Here is a 16,843-nt window from a genome sequence, read left to right on the forward strand (position 1 = left end):
CCCTAGGCACAAGACACATATTAACATGCTTCCAATTTGTACAATTGAAGAGACGTGAACCTTGCTTTCCTGAGGTTGTCATTTTGCTAAACGAAATATTTAATCATGTATTAATTGTTGTTCAAGTAAATATTCTTGAAAAGTTCCCAGGTAATTGGGGACTCATGTATATAATATATAATAAAGCCCAATGTAACTTATTTTTCAAAATTTTTTTTCTTTGAAAAATTATATGCAACCTTTGCTTATAAATATCAACGTCTCTACATATTGAATTAGTTATTAAGGAATAAGTTTATTAAAATATAATGCTCGTTTTGGGGAAAGGAGATGACTGTTCATGTTAATTATCAAGCAAGTAATCTATAAGTCAATGGAAATGGTTAAGGCTAACACGTTGTAAACTTGATGTTTTCTTTATGGCAAACTAGCTTTGTTCCAGGACAAAAGTATGCACATGATCAATAAAAATTTATAAGAGAAAGAGGTTGAACAGTATGGAGAGTCCTAGGAAAATTGATACTTCCTGTTCTATTTTGGTGGCATTTCTGCCATCTTATTGGGGCCATTATGAAACTGCTATGGTAGTGAAGAGCTTACATGTGTAAGCTCTTTCAGTGTCACTATGTTTTGATTTTAATTTTTGATTGAGCCATTATCTGTTCTCATAGTTTTTGGTTGAGTCACTATGTTTTGTTTTACGTATACATATGGCCTGGTTGGCACTGGGGTACTTCTTTGTCTGCTAACACCATTCATTTGAGAATCAAAGCTCTGTATAGCTCATACAGGCACATCTCTATGCTCATGGACCCTTTATTACTCAGCTTGCCTGATCTTGTTCTTGGCCCCAGACCAGCCATAAACCATTTCTTTATTTGAATTATCTCAGATTTCTGAAAATAACTCACCTTTCCTTCTCAACTCCCACAGTACATTTTACTTGACATACCCTGTCTAGTCTTATTGAGGCTTTAAAAAGGCACCCTGAATTGTTCCCGCAGTACTATTAGTGAGTGTAAGGAAATCCTACCTGTGTACTCAGGTGGGCAAAGGCATGTGTAGTTGTTAATTCCGTCGACACAGGTGGAATTATTTTCACAGTCATTGTCTTCACAGTCATCAACATTCACTTCACAATTTTCTCCTTCAAATCCATCGGCACAAGTACACCTGCAAACCAGAAAGGAGGAAACAACAAACATTTCCCCCTATATTTCTGAACACTCAGAGTTCATGTACTGAAAATTACAGATTCACCAATTACAGAGCCTTTCAATGTGTAGAAATTGAGTTTTAAGTGACTTTAAATGACATGTTGCAAGTACCAATTTAAAATAATGCCCTGAAAACCAGAAACTAAAAAGCCTCTTTGGAAAAGGAAAAATCATGCTTGTTTTTATGATGGCAAATGGTTCTATGTCCTTGAAAGTCAAAAGTGTGGGTATATTTGCAAGTCAGAAACACAAGCAAAGTGTATTCTAATGTCCCAGATGTTTTCAAATATCTAATTGGGCTCCTGTGACATAATTTGTGATTCTGTTGTAAGGTTGCTCATGACTGATGAACAGCTGGTTTGGATTTTAAGAAGAAACCTATTATCCTCTCTTTGATGCCCTTTTCCTGGGGGTGGGGGAGAGATAGAAAAAGTTTGGTTTTTGTGGGCTGACAAACTGTGTCTATGAACCTTCAAGTCCTAATTAAAATACAACTTTGATGTGGTATAAAATGTTTACAGTTTCATCCTGATTAAGTAGCCAAATAATCTTTGGCAACAGTCTAGATGGAAAATATAGGGATAATTTCTTAATGAATTGCAGGAATGAAGAACGTATCTTTTAAGAGTGGCATTTCTAACAAGCTTGAGCAGTAGATTAGCATTCTTATGTGAAATTATTAGAGTCCTTTAATAAAGAACTGTATTTCATAATTCATGAAGTACATCTGGACTAATTGTACTGTATGATTAAATAACTCCAGATTAAAAATGCTCACAGCATGTTTATCTACTGGCATAGTAGCTTAGAAATGAATCATTAATTTTCTGTTTCACTGGGATTTACATCTTATCATTTACATGCTGTCTGTTAAAGCAATACACAAAACAACAGCTGAATATGAGACTTTCAGCAGGGGGCTAGCCAGCTATTAATTAGCATAATGGAACCAATACTATGCCATCCCCTGATCTGCCTTGACTAATCATAATGTGTTGTTATTTTGTAATTCTCATTTTAAAAAGCACACTGAGATTTCTGAGGACGCTGCAGCTTCTTAACATTTCATGCCATGAAGAGGGGACAGAATGACAGTATCCTTATCAACATATTCTCAAGGTTCTCTCCCTGTTAATATCTGGGATGTGAAAGTAAAAGCAATTTTTGATTAGTTTTTCTTTTTCCAATGTTTCAAGTTCAGAAGGTTGTTTACACATGATATCAGCTTACCAGAATCCATCCTTTTCTCCTTCTTTCAAGTGACAAGTTCCACCATGTTTGCAGGGGTTACTGATGCAGGAGTGGATTGGAACATCACAATCCTGGCCCTGAAAATCACACAATCAAAGAAAGCAAACGTTGAGTGTCAACAAAGCAGCACTTGAAGTACATAGATGCAAAGAGGGAAAAATGTTCTCCATACTCCCTTTCCCCATCTCTGTCTATACTCGGACACAATGCACTCTCTCTGACTGTCTCTGCCTCTCTGTCTCTTTCTCTCTGTCTTTCTCTGTCTCTGTCTCTTTCTCTCTGTGTCTCTCTGTCTCTATATCTCTGTCTCTCTCTGTCTCTGTCTCTCTGTCTCTGTCTCTGTCTTTCTGTCTCTCTCTCTATTTAGAATATCTTTTTCCTGAGCCTTTCACTCCACTTACCTTGAAACCGTATGGGCAAGTGCATCGATAGAAGTCGACAGGATCATTGTTACAGGTGCCATCATTTTTACATGGATTCGATAAGCATGGGCTACATTTAGCAAGTATGTTAACATCCACAGGACCTAAAAATAGTTTGGCATCATCAGAACCTATATTACCTAGGCCTTCTTTTATTGCTATGAATTTCCACCATTCTTTAAAGGAACAGTGAATTATTTTCGTTGTACATATTAGTGAAGTCTCAAGATATATTTGAAGTTTTCCTTTATGCTATAAGCTGAGAAACTATTTTATCATCATTAAACTTTGTTAATAAGATGATTCCTTGCATAGTATCATAGAAATCTTTACCCTTTGGGGGATTGCATTCTATCATACATAAATGAAAGTCATAAACAAGAAATAATGTTTCTATTTTCATAGGACTTTTAAAAAATACAACTCTTGGATCTATGAATTAATTTTATTGTGGGTTGATAGATTTAGTTCTGGGAGGGACCTTGGAAATCCTCATTATCCACACTATCATTTTACAGGGGAGGAAACCAAGGCATAGAGAAATAAAACAATTTGCCCAAAGTCACATAAGTAGTAAGTAGTAGAACTGGGATTCAAAAGCAAGTCTCTGACCCCAAATTCGGTGTATCATTTTGCTGCACTACACTTTTAGTAATCTTATGAGATATAGAAATTAAGAAATAGAGAGTTAAAGTGATTACCCAAGTTCATATAGCTAGGTAGTGATGAAATAAGAACAAGAACTCCAGTTTCCTGGTTTCCAGCTAATCCTTTTTCCCCCAGAAAGAGGTACTTCTGATAAAGAAATACTTAGTTTTCACTATTTGTAAAGTGGGGGCCTACGAGTAAAGGATTGAGGAAGGAAAATAACAAAGGAAATAACTATTGTGTTGGGTAGCTTCCTTATGGGAACAACTATAGGGAGTGTTGATGTCAAAGTAAGACGGTGTTGTTAGTTTAATTGGTTGATGCCTGGTGCTAATGGGGCCAAGGTCACAGGTTCAATTCCCTTAAGAGCCCGTTTGCTTTTGTGGCTGTGTTCCATGACCACAGACTGCACCCTTAACCCTGGCCAGCTGTCTTGGAAATATATGCCATTGGTCCCAAGGGGGCCTGGATAAGGGGCGGGAGGAGGGGATGGAGATTGGATGAATATGTGCAAATTCATCACCTCTACTGGGGGGGGGCCAAAAAAAACCCCCCCAAAATGAAAAAAAAATAAAACTGGTACCACATGCTAATTGTGAGAGTAGATAAGCAGAATGATCTTTGCACAGGCAACACAGACAGGCTCATTGTTTAATGTTGTGAGAGTAGTAAAGGGCAAAATGTGAAACTGTTACCTGTTTTACTTTCTGCTTGCCTTCCTTCAATAAGGTGACAAGCGGGTTTATCCAAAAGGATTTGTATACTTTAGTTCTCAGAAGTGAAACATACAAGTAATGGATGAGGTTTCTGTACTTCCTTTTCCAAGAATAAATTTCATTGTAAAGCAAAGCTGTTTCTATCTGATCATTTAGGAGACACTTTTAAATATAGCAAGGATATATGGGTTTTTTTCCAATGAAAATATATATGTATATGTAAGTATATGAATATATACACTTCAATGGAGAATACCCACTCCAGTGAGATTTCTTATTTATATATTATATATGTATATTATGTACATAATATATATACACACATAAGAACTATTTATATCCATTTAATTAAATTATTAATATATTTATACATAAACATGTTCATTTAATTATGTGATTGTATGTGTGTGAAATCTCTCCATTGAAGTAAATGGCCATCTCTCTGTGCCTTCATAGATGGCCTCTGTACATTCTGGTGGCCTGCTCCTTGAATGCAGAACTGCTCCAAAGTCAGCTAGGCTTCTTCTTGGAACACAGAAAGGCAACTCTAATCCCTACTTGAAGCATTTTCAGGTTGGTTGCACCCACCAGAACTTGGACATGGCTGGCATTGCCTTCAAGAACCTTCCCAGGTCATCTCCAAGGCCACACTGGGCTCTGGAGTAGAACTTTATGGTAAGAGGAACTTCTATAACATGCAAAATAGAAAAATATGGGCTAAGTGTAGAGGTGTCTTATAGCCTTCTCTCTCTGGCAGCACATACTATAGCTGAAATGAAAATTCTACTGGTGTACAAAACTGTACTTCCTGTCACAGAATAGTGGACCACTAATTCTACTATTATTGCTCCCTCTTAGAAGTCGGCAGCTAGGTGGCATTGTGGATAGAGTGCTGGGCCTGAAGTCAGAAACATTCATCTTCATGAGTTCAAATTTGGCTTCAGATGCTTACTAGCTATGTGACCCTGGGCAAGTCACTTAACTCTGTCTGCCTCAGTTCCTCATCTGTAAAATGAGCTGGAAAAGAAAATGGCAAACCAACCCAGTATCTTTGCCAAGAAAATGTCAAATTGAGTCATGACTAAAACAACTGAACAACTAAGACGTTACTAGAATTCATTTTGGGAACCATAGTTAAATAAGTAGTATAATAACAGGGAAAGATATATTAAGCATACATATATTAGGATAATAGCATTGGTATTTGATGCATCTTTAAACTTGATGTAAATCTGCCTTTCTATGCTTATCTCGTACTGTTCCCCTCTGTGTGCATTAGGCCCCATTCAAAGTGGAATATCTGATATCCCTTTAAAAGACCCAGGATTTTATATCCTCTATTCCTTTGCTCAAATTGTTCCTTTTATCTGGCTCTTTACCCTATCTCTACATCCCCATCCACAGCCTGTCTGGTTCTATATCCCTGTCTCTTCCCACCTGTCTTTTGAAATCCTACCCATCCTTCAATGTCCAGTTCAGATGTAACTTTGTTAATGAGGTCTTTCACGATTCTATGTGGCTGCTGCCTTAAGGAATGATTTTTCAATCCTCATACCACATTGTATCATTCTTATGTTTTCATGTTGGTTTCTTCCACATAATTATTGGGTAGCATTACATAATTGTGTATATATTATATCTTTCCTTGCTAGATTGTAAGCTCCATGAGGCAAGGAAAGCATATCAATTATCTTTGTATCTCACCCAATACCTACATAGTGCTTTGCTTAATAGGCCCTAGATAAATGACAGAGAAAACTCGCTACATACTTTTTGTTGTTGCTGTTTTTAAGATTGGGTCTCCTTATTTTGATGTGGCTGGAAGTACACTGGAAATTCATGGGCTGATCCCGACAATACCCAATGGTTGGTACTGAAGCTTTAACCAGATCATTTTTTCTGACTTGGCTGGTTCACCCCTCTTTAAGCAACCTGGCAACCTTATGATCCCTGAAGGCTCACCATATTAATGTTTGTCATACTGTGGACAAACCATAGCCTTAGTCCTTCTGTATCTCAGAACCCTGAAATCAAGCAATTCATCAGCCTCTGACTCCCTAGTAGCAGGGATTATAAGTCTGTGCCACCTTTTCTAGTGGTTAGGAAGATAAAAAGGGGGAAGTCGAAAAAGAGGTCGAAATAGTAGAAAGATAGGTAATAAGGAAGCTTCCAAATCTCAACATATATTGAGCAATACCTAGGAAGTTTATATGATTTAACTCCATGTTGTCTTCTTACATTATTGCTGTTATTTCTGTTTAGAATTCTATAGCCAGGTAGTCATTCTCACCATCATTATTAATTACAAGCTGTTTTTATTTGCACTTCCAAAAGGTTTATGCATATAAACCCAGAAGCACTGGGTTTGTGGATAGAAACTGTTATAATTGAAAATCTAAATCAATTTTTCTCTCCATACAAGTAATATATGTTTAGTGATCTCTTTGCCCTGACAAATATCAGAAAATCCTCTAGTGATACTTTTTGTAAGGCACAATCCAACAAGTTATAGGAAGGAATTTAGTTTCATAACCTAAACGTGTATGCTAGGGAGTAGTTCAACATTTCTTTTTGGACAGGTAATATACACACATCCTTATTTTTCTTTTAACTACCTGGAAATAACTGGTAGGACTAGGGATAGTGGAAGAAAGATACATGTCCTGCCTTGTCCATTATTACTCCCTTTTCTACACTTTATTTTCCCATCATAGTGCATTACTTTCTGTCTCCCATTCTTGTTCTTCCCTCTCCCGTCATTATATCTATGCTCATATACTTCCCCGACACGAGTACTGGAATGGGCCCTCTCCCTGATCTCTGTCTATTAAAATTCCCTTTTTCTTTCCCAGATGGCACTTTCTTCCCAAAGCTGTCCTGGGCTACACTGGTGAAAATGATTTTTCCTACTTCAAATTTCTTGTGTCATTTTGCCTGAAGCTCTTTTTTTTTTCATGGTTATTTGTGTTTCTTGTTGTTATTTGTGGCCAGTTATTTGTGGACTTGTCTTTCTTCTTCAAACCCTCATTAGATATAACAATTCTTTAACAGTAGGCCTTTATTGTATTTTTCTTATTAGCCCCAGCACCTAGCACATTGTCTTGCACACAATAAACATTTAATAAACATCACTTCAATATGGGTAACAAGTACTATCACTCCTTAATTCAAACTGCATGGTGAAATAGACTCTAAAGAAGAAAGGATCAGGTGGCTTCTATTATCATTGCCTACCCCAACTCCTTACTGCATAACAAGGGAAACTAATGCGTTTGATACATCAGATTGTGGCTAAGAGCCTGCCGCCATTCATTCTGAGACAATCCTCAAAGGAATCTAAGCTCTTTTTCAATAATATACATTAAATGCTTTATAATCCTAGTGAGAATTAAAGTCTCATTGAGTCAAATTATATATGTATATGTATGTATATATGTGTGTGTGTGTGTATGTGTGTGTGTGTGTGTATATATATATATATATATATATATACATATATATATATACATATATATATATATATATAAAATCTAACTACTCAGTGATGTAATATATTTCTAAGTAACCAGGCTTATAAAGACAGTGCTATAAATGCAAATATGAAGTTGTCTTAGGTTAGGATCATTTAACTAGACTAGGGAAGAGAACATCAAAACTTGGAACAGAAGTATAGGGTGAAGCCATTAAAATGTATAATGGAGAAATATTCTGAAGGAAGGGAATCAGTAAATTCTGGGAATGTTAAGACATTTATGTTATTTTCTGCAGGAATTTTTGAAACAATTGGTTTTCTCTTTCTGTGCCTTCAAGTAATAAAATTATTTTGATCCGCAGGGACAAAAACCATGCATGCATGAATGACAGTAAAGCAGTATCTGATCAGGCCAACCAACAATGAATAAAACTGGGTACAATGAGCCTTCTGTTAAGCATGTACACAGTGAATGATCTTTATGATTATAAGTTCTACCAGTTCTCATTGGAGTGTGCTGGCTACAAGAAATAACTATTTGTGGTCAATTTCATCTTCCCCACCCCCACTGCTATGGAAAGAGTTCAGATTTCTCTTATACATTTTCATGCAATTTACCTTCCTTCCTATTTATCAGAGTGCAAGGGATTACAAGACACATTAAAATAGCAGTGTACCATACACCAGCATATTCATATGGTAACATACACAGAAGAGAAAGGAAAACACTTGAAGACATAGGTTGTTTCCATTGCTCTTGGAATGAAAGCACCCAATCTATGCTCTGATTTAGTAGCATTAGGAAAGCCTGACAGCATAGGTTCTCCCATTGTCCACAGACAGGGATGGGCTTGGCTTAATAATTCAAAGGGCACAAAGTTTTGATGAACAATTTGTCTTTGCCATTTCTTTTCATCTTTAATGGAAGTCCTGTCAGGCCTTAAAAACCATTACAGCTTATATGCTGGCTTGCTTATTTGACTCAAACGACTGGCTATGCACCTGATACCAATATTGCCATCCATAGAGAATAGGATCTCATTTTGATTTATTACCAAAAGCTCCAGCCAAAATTTTCTAACTGTAGCCTGGAGTCTGTCCTCACTCAAGCATCCCTCAGAAACATGAATCAAATAATAAAATATTTTATCACTGTCCTTGTATAGAAGTCAGAGCTGTATCAAAGACAACTCAGGAAATACTCTGGAAGAATTTTATGTTGAGACATAATCACTTAAAAGGAGGTTTCCACTTGAAAGCAATGATTTTAAGCTCCACATGTTTGTAAAACCACTTTTGATGATAAGCCTATCAAGAACTTTGACATCACAATTAAGTTTCAATTGAAACACAGTAAATTTCCTTTATATAAAGTCACAATGGAAAGAGTAGAAATTTTCACAAGGCTGTACTTTTTCAATATAAAAAAGATCTGTTCTAGATTTTACATGGGACTTGTTCTCATTACATATACATATATATATGTGTGTATATATATATATATATATATATATATATATATATATATATAATTTTTTAAAATGAAAAATTAACCAAGCTTTATGGAGATGTTGCTCTTGGCTACTAATAATGGATATGCCTACATATTTTTATTAGTTTTTTCTTCTAAACTAACTCTCTTGGCATAAATCCTGATTGTCTCATAGTTTAATCTGTGTACCAAAGATAATAAGCCTCAAATGTTAGAAATTTTGGCTAAGAAAGCAAACATTTGCCAGCTTATTGTTTTTAAATGGGACTAAATATCTTGGGAGGTTAAAGAATCTCTAATGAGTTTTTAGTTATTTCTAATTTGAGCCAACTGATTTAACCATACTTGTATTTTCACTATAAAATTCAAAGTTAATAAGAGAAAGCAGACTTACATATTCCAGTCTCTTGCAAAAGAATTGAGAATTAAAGTCACTGTCATTTAGTCAAAACTATGATGTCATAAATTTAATGACAAGTGATTTAGAATTTGTAACACAAATTCCAGAAATCAAAGGCCTTTCAATGACTAAATCACAAACAATGGATTCACCATTTTTGGCTAAAGGCTGACTCTTTAATAATATGGCAAAAGTCTAATAATGAAATCAATAGGAGAAAGAACACATACTATTATGCAAAGAGTGCTAGACTGATTGTTAGAGTCCTGGGCTGCAGCTCCAGGACTGTCATGAACTAGCTCTATGACCTTGGGCCATTCAATGAATTTTTCTGGGTCTTGTTCTCTCATTTCTAAAATAAGATGGTTGAGCTCTCTCTATGTTCTGTAAGTTCCCTTCTCACTCTAACATCCTATGAATCTATTACTATGCTGTAAGCTAACCTTTTTTCACGACTCAACAAAGTATTTAGAGTGCTACTCTCATTGGAGCTTTCAAGGCTTGGATAAGAAAGAGGAATCTTTTATGCTGGCACAGCATCTTGGCTTTTGGTACCCTTTCTTCTTCTGCTCTACTTCGATTATATATATATTCTCTGTACATAGCCTCAAGACTTTCATAGAGTTCTGGAAGATATTATTTGTTTTGGTATTTCATATTCTGCATTCCAAATTTTGTTATTCACTATATGTTATGTTTTGCTAATCCACTGTCAATGAGGGGACTGTATGTACAGCAATGGTGCACATTCTATTTTTTCATATTCATTTCCTTACAAGAATCTTTTCTATCGTTTGAGACCTGTGGCCTCAGCTCTTTGTAGGCTGCCTGATTACATGAATCTTTTTTAAATTTTTTTGGTATTTTGGAAGGTGAGGAAGGAGTTGTTGCAAAGCTCAACCATGATCAGCACAGGAAATCACTGATTAAATTTCTAATAATCAATTACATTGTACAAAATTGAATTTACCTAATCTTCTCTAAACTTCAAAATTCCACTAAAAATAAAAACAAACAAAATAAATACTCCTTTGCAAAGATATAAAAAAGTATCAGTTGATCAAAGGAACAACAGATTTTTTCTAGCTGAATAGAAGTCTAAAATTAGATTTAGATATAGCAGTTTGTCTTCAAACAATATATCTTTTTTACTGTAAGTATACATGAAAAGTGTCATCAGCAGAAATTCTAAATCTGCCTACTAAAATTATAGAATTACAAAAATCTCAGAGGTAGAAGGGATTTCAGAGGACAGCTAGTCAAGCCTCTTCCTGAGCACCAATCTTCTTTCTGACATAGAAAAGGGGTCAACCAACCTCTGATGGAGGATCTTTTTTTGTGAAACCCACTATTAATTCAGAAAGCCTATTCCACTTTTGAAGAACTCTAATTATTAACAATTCTTTTTCTTTTTAAAGTATAGGTAAAGATGATTCTTCTGCAAGTTCTACCCATTGTTCCAAATTTTACTATGTGGGTCAAGGAGAAAAAATGTGCCACATGATGACCCTTCAAAAAGCTGAAGACAATTATCATATCTTCCCCAAACTCCCTCACAAATCTTTTCTTTTCCAAGCTAAATATCCCCATTTATTTGAAATGATCCTGAAATGGCCAGAGGATATAAACAAGCAGTTTTCAGAGGAGGAAATAAAAACTATCAAGAGACACATAAAAATAATCTAAATCACTATTGATTAGGGAAATACAAATTAAAACAATTCTTGATTTACCAACTTACACCTATTAGATTGGCTAATATTACAGAAAAGGCAAATGACAAATGCTGGAAAGGTCATGCTAAAAATGAGACACTAATGCATTCTTGGCAGAGTTGTGAACTTGTCCAACTTTTCTGGAGAACAATTTGGAGCTATGCCCAAAGCACGACAAAATTGTGTATGTCCTTTGACCCAGCAATACCACTACTAGGTCTGTATCACAAATAAATCAAAGAAAAGGAAAAAGAACCTATTTATACAAAAATATTTATAGCAGCTCTTTTTGTGGTGGCAAAGAATTGGAAATTGAGGGGAGGTTTATCAATTGGGGAATGGCTGATCATGATAGAATACTATTGTGCTATAAGAAATGATGAGCAGGATTATTTCAGAAAAACCTGGGGAGACCTGTATGAACTGAAGCAAAGTACAGTGAGCAGAACTAGGAGAATATAGTAACAGCAATATTGTATGGATGATCAACCGTGAAAGAGTATCATCAAGACAATGATCCAAGATAATTCCAAAGGACCCATAATGAAATATGCTCTCCACCTCCAGAGAGAGAACTGCAGATTGAATCATTATATTTTTTACTTTCTGTATACTTCTTGGTTTTATTTTTGGGGGGAAGGGAGGGTTCTGTGTGTTTTCTTTTGCTACATAGCTAATAAGAAAATATGTTTTGCATGACTTCACATGTATAATCAACATCCTATTGCTTGCCTTATCCAGGGGTGGAAGAGTGGTGAAAAGGAGAGAATTTGGAACACAAAAGTTTTAAAAAGGAATTTAAAAAATATATTTTACATGTAATTGGTAAAAAAATTAATGAAATAAATAAAATATATTTTAACAATAATCCCTATGTGGCTAAGTTTCTAGTCAGCTCATCATTTTTGTAGACTTCTGGATGGACTTCAGGTTTGTCAAGCTTCTTCCTAAAATGTGATGTTTAGAACTGAATGCACTGGATGGAGAAACATGAAATACAGTAAAACTATTACCAACTTGACCCTGGATGCTATTCTTTTCCTAATCCCCCCAGGCACTAGTGAGGGCCTTTAGCACAGACTTGCCCTTTAGAATATTAAGCCATGAAATCTTACTTATTTTTCTTCCAAACTTTTAAAAATTGTCTTCTCCCAAAATCTAGGATGCACATCAGAGTATGTTTGGCTTTTCTCTATCACAGACTCTAAAATGGAATGTTCATTTCTTCCCAAATCCATCATTTCTAATTCAGCAACCAGTTCCTTTTTATTAGCCACTGTGAGGTCCAGAACAATAGTTTTTCTCATTATTTTAAAAAGTGAAATTAATATTCATTCAAATTGAAAATATGTCAACTGTTCAACTTTTTGCTGAGAAAGAGCTCCTGCAGAAGTCCAAATAATGGAAACCCCTAATCATTTTGGATATTGCATGTCCAAGCCAAGTTTGTAGCCAGCCTCTAGAAATTATCTCTTTCCTTCTTTCGGCCAGGTAACCTGTAGCTGACTCCTGCCATCACATCACTTCTGTTTCTTTTTCCATTGATTCTTACCCAAGAGTTCATCACTGTTTTCCCCTGCTATGCTTTCTTGCATTTCTTTGCATGAATAAATCTTTGAAATATACAATACCACTCCACTACTTGATTTATCTATCATGTTCCATCTGAATAAGGTATGTTCTTTAAAAACTATATTCCAGTCAAGAATCTTATCCCATCAAGTCTCAATGATAACCAGGATGTTTAATTTATTTCCTTATGTTAAGATCTTTTGTTTTTGACCTATATTTTCTCCACTTTAAGATGGGTATCTGTGACCACAGCTTTTAATGCTAACCTTTTTTTTTTATATTGTCTCCTATGAACTGCCAGGCCTCTCTAATAATTACTTTCTTCCTGTATTGTTAAACTCTACTATTTCAGGGTTTCTTGTTTCATCAGTCCACAATCAGTTAATGAGCATTTTTAAGTGCTTACTGTGTGCCAGGCTCTGTGTTAGGTGCTGGGGATACAAAGAAGGGCAAAAATAGTCCCTGCCCTCAAGAAGCTCACATTTGAATACACCTGCTTGGCAGATATATGTGGGTAGTTTCTCCTTTCCCTTCCATTTTAAGTTTTAAGCTCTAGTTATTACATTCAACATTTCTAAGCAGATGTTCTTTTACAAGTCCTCTTTATGTAGATGCCACCCCGGCAATGATTTAGTCATTCTTTGATCTTCAGCTGGGGCCTAGAAATCCAAATCCTATTCTTAGACACCATCTTCTAAACCAGAGTGTTCATTTGATCCTCACAACAACCCTGTGAAATAAATAGCTGCTATTATTTTCAACTCCATTTTACAGATAAAACTGAGGTCGAGAGAGTTTAAATAACTTGCCTAGGGTCACATAGCTTGTAGGATGTGAGGTAGTATTCAAATTGAGTTCTTTCTGACTGCAATATAAATCCAGTGCTCTGGCAGCTAAGCCAAACATGAAGACAAAGAGATTGGCTAAAAAGCATTGGAGGGAGGGAGGAAGGGAGGAAGGGAAAAAGGGACAAGGAGATGGAGAGAGAGAAGGAGAGAGAAAGGGAGAAGGAGAGGGAGAGAGAGACTCAGCTAATGGATAAGAGTACTTTGTCTAAATGGTTTATAAGTAAGTGATTCTTCAAAATGTCTGAAGATTATAAAAGGTTTTTTTTATAGCTTAAATGCTATTTTTAGCAACCTTATTTAGATTATTCATTTGCTTGAAAAAACCTTTCTTCACAGGTGCTACAAAAGTTAACTTGTATCCTATTCCTATTGGAATAATCTAAAATTTTGGGTCAGTGGAGTCTGAATTACGAGATTTCACTGTACTTACTTGCAAGTTTTTGAAAATTACTAAGAAAATGACCTATAAAGCAGTTCCTAAGGGTATCATAATTTCCTTTGTCTCAGATGCAGAGGAAGATATTAGCTGGAGATGTTTCCTCATCTGTAAAATGGGGAGGTTGGCCTAGGTAACCTCTGAGGTGTCTTTCAGCTCTGGATCCTAAGATTCTCAGATGATCTTTAAGGAACCTTGCAGCTCTAATATTCTGTAATTCTAAAGAAGGCACTAAAGGATTAAAATTTCTGTAGGAAAAAGAGCCCTATCAAAATAAGTTATATTTCTTTTGTCTTTAATATCTACACAGCTTCACACTTTGTCCAAAGAAGGCTTTAAATTGATCTGTTCTGGAGCTTTGTTGATTTATTGCCACCTACTATTTGTTATCATTCAAGACAAATTAAGGCAGCTGGGTGGTGCAGTGGATGGAGTGCTGAGCCTGGAGACAGGAAGACTCATCTTCCTGAGTTCAAATCTGGCCCCAGATGCTTAATAACTGTATGACCCTGGAAAAGTCACTCAACCCTGTTTGCCTCAGTTTTCTCATCTGTAAATGAGCTAGAGAAGGAAATGGCAAACTACTCCAGTATTCTGCCAAGAAAACACCAAATGGGGTCACAGAGTTGGATTCAACTGAAAAATGACTGAAGAGCAAGACAAATGAAAATCAATGATTTGCTCATGTAGAAGATAACCAGAATTAAATTTAAACCAATTTATCTTGGGTCATTGTTCCTCCTTTAAAAGAGGGCACTATTCAACAGACAGTTAAGGCCTTGCACAATCGGGTTCCAATCCACTTTTCCCACCTTTACTCTCCTACAGAAGCCCTCCACTCAAGTCCCAATTATTTCCTCATTCATCTCTCAGAGGGTCTTTTTTTTGTGGTGCTTTTCTGTCTCAGTGTTTTTTTTTTTTTTCACATTTCACCCACTGGAATTGCCTTTCTCCCTTTGCTGTTGTATCCTACAACACTGGGCTCAAATATCACCTCTTTTGCTTTTGTTTGTTTGTTTGTTTGTTTGCTTTTAATAAAAGCCTTTCCTAACTGTCTAAGCCTGAAGTGTGGTTTATTTCTGGTCTCTCTCCTCAGGTTCTAGTCTTATGTCACCAAATACTACCAGATGTTTCAAACTGGATGTCCAAAGGATAACTCATTATATCTCTGTCTAACTCAGCCCCCTTTGGAACTTCCCTATTTCTATCAAGAGCATAATCATCCTTCTGGTCACCCAACTTCACAACCTCAGTATCGAATTCAAATTTTTATTCTCACTCAGTCCATGTAGATAATAACTTGGCAAATCTTGACATTCCTATCTCCACAACATCTCTTCCTCTTCCATGGGTCTCTTCTCTACCTACAGCTACCACTCTATTTTAAATTCATCACCTCTAGCCTGAATTGCTGCAGTAACTTCTTTTTTGGTCTCTTTGCCTCAAATCTCTTTCCAAGCCAATCCATCTTCCACACTGCTGATAAAGAGCTTTTCCGAAAGTATAAATGTCACCATATTATCTCCCTACTCAATAAACCCTACTGTTCCCCTGTTATCTCCATGATCAAATGAAAACTTCATCTGGAATGTAAAACTTTTTATAACTTGGATCCTCTTTGCCTTTTAAAGCTTCCCACACATCATTTTTTTCCATGCACTCAGTAGTTCAGGGGTACCAACCCATCTGCTGTTCCTCACAGAACACTTTCTCCTTTTTCCTTTCTCCTTGCCTTTGTCCTAGCTGACCCCCATGCCTGGACTGTTCTCTCTTAAAATTCCAGGTTTCTGTCAAAATTCAGAAGTCTAACCAATCAATAAAAATTTATTAAGTACCTACTGTGTGCTAGGCACTGTGTTAAGCACTGGTTGCCTTGTTACAAGAAGCCTTTTCTGATCTCTTTCAAAATATCTTGTATTCATTTTGTATGTATTCTGTATACACAGTATCTCAAAACTGTGAAAGCTTGAAGTTGAACTAAGACTTTTGGGACACCCTGTACTGGTACATTTTATTTCACTCATTAAAATGTGAGCTCCTGGAGAACAGGGACTGTTTTACCTTTGTCTTTGGGTCCCTCACACTGAGCACAATACCTAGCACGTAGCAATTGATAAATACATTTTTGTTGCCTTATTGATGGATTGATTGCAGATCTGTAGAAGTAACTGTTTTAAATTTAGCATTAATTATTTAATATTAAAGAATACATTTAGTAATTAATTTTGTACCACTACCTTGCACTCATTTTCAATACTGATCATTATTTGCCTTTTAGACATGTATGTCTTGTTCCTCAAAGCACAGACTAACGGAAAGGGCATACCATTTGGCATCAGAAAACCTGATCTTATATTCTAGGTTCCCTACTTACTACCTGTGTGATCTTGAGGCAGTCTCTAGGCATCTGTTTCATTAACTGTAAGATGAAGAACTTCAGTTAGATGATCTCCAAGGTCCATTCCAGTTCCAAATTCTATTGTTTTATTTTCTTTAAATCATAGAATTTTAGGACTAGAAGGCCTTTTAAGACCATGTAACAAAACTCCTTTACTTTAAAGATGAGGAAAGAAAAGTCCAGAAAGATGAATCTATGTGCTGAAGGTAAAGCAGCCAATTAGCAGCAGAGCTGGCCCTCCAAGTCAGGCCAATAG

The 16,843-nt window shown here is 36.0% G+C and overlaps 1 protein-coding gene across 2 annotated transcripts in view; it reads right to left on the bottom strand.

The window, feature by feature from the left end:
• The window catches only part of SLIT2 (slit guidance ligand 2), a 395,951-nt gene that overhangs the window by 69,020 nt on the left and 310,088 nt on the right, over positions 1-16,843 (bottom strand). For both annotated transcript variants that reach the window (XM_020992637.2, XM_020992619.2), the window contains 3 exons: positions 2,870-2,994; positions 2,448-2,545; positions 1,034-1,173 (listed from right to left, as the gene is read on the bottom strand). In XM_020992637.2, coding sequence (XP_020848296.1) covers positions 1,034-1,173; positions 2,448-2,545; positions 2,870-2,994 — 363 coding nt within the window. The remainder of the gene's footprint in view (positions 1-1,033; positions 1,174-2,447; positions 2,546-2,869; positions 2,995-16,843) is intronic.

The sequence above is a fragment of the Phascolarctos cinereus genome, unplaced genomic scaffold (assembly GCF_003287225.1).
Source record: "Phascolarctos cinereus isolate Bilbo 61053 unplaced genomic scaffold, phaCin_HiC Scaffold_9;HRSCAF=440, whole genome shotgun sequence".
Lineage (NCBI taxonomy): Eukaryota > Metazoa > Chordata > Mammalia > Diprotodontia > Phascolarctidae > Phascolarctos > Phascolarctos cinereus.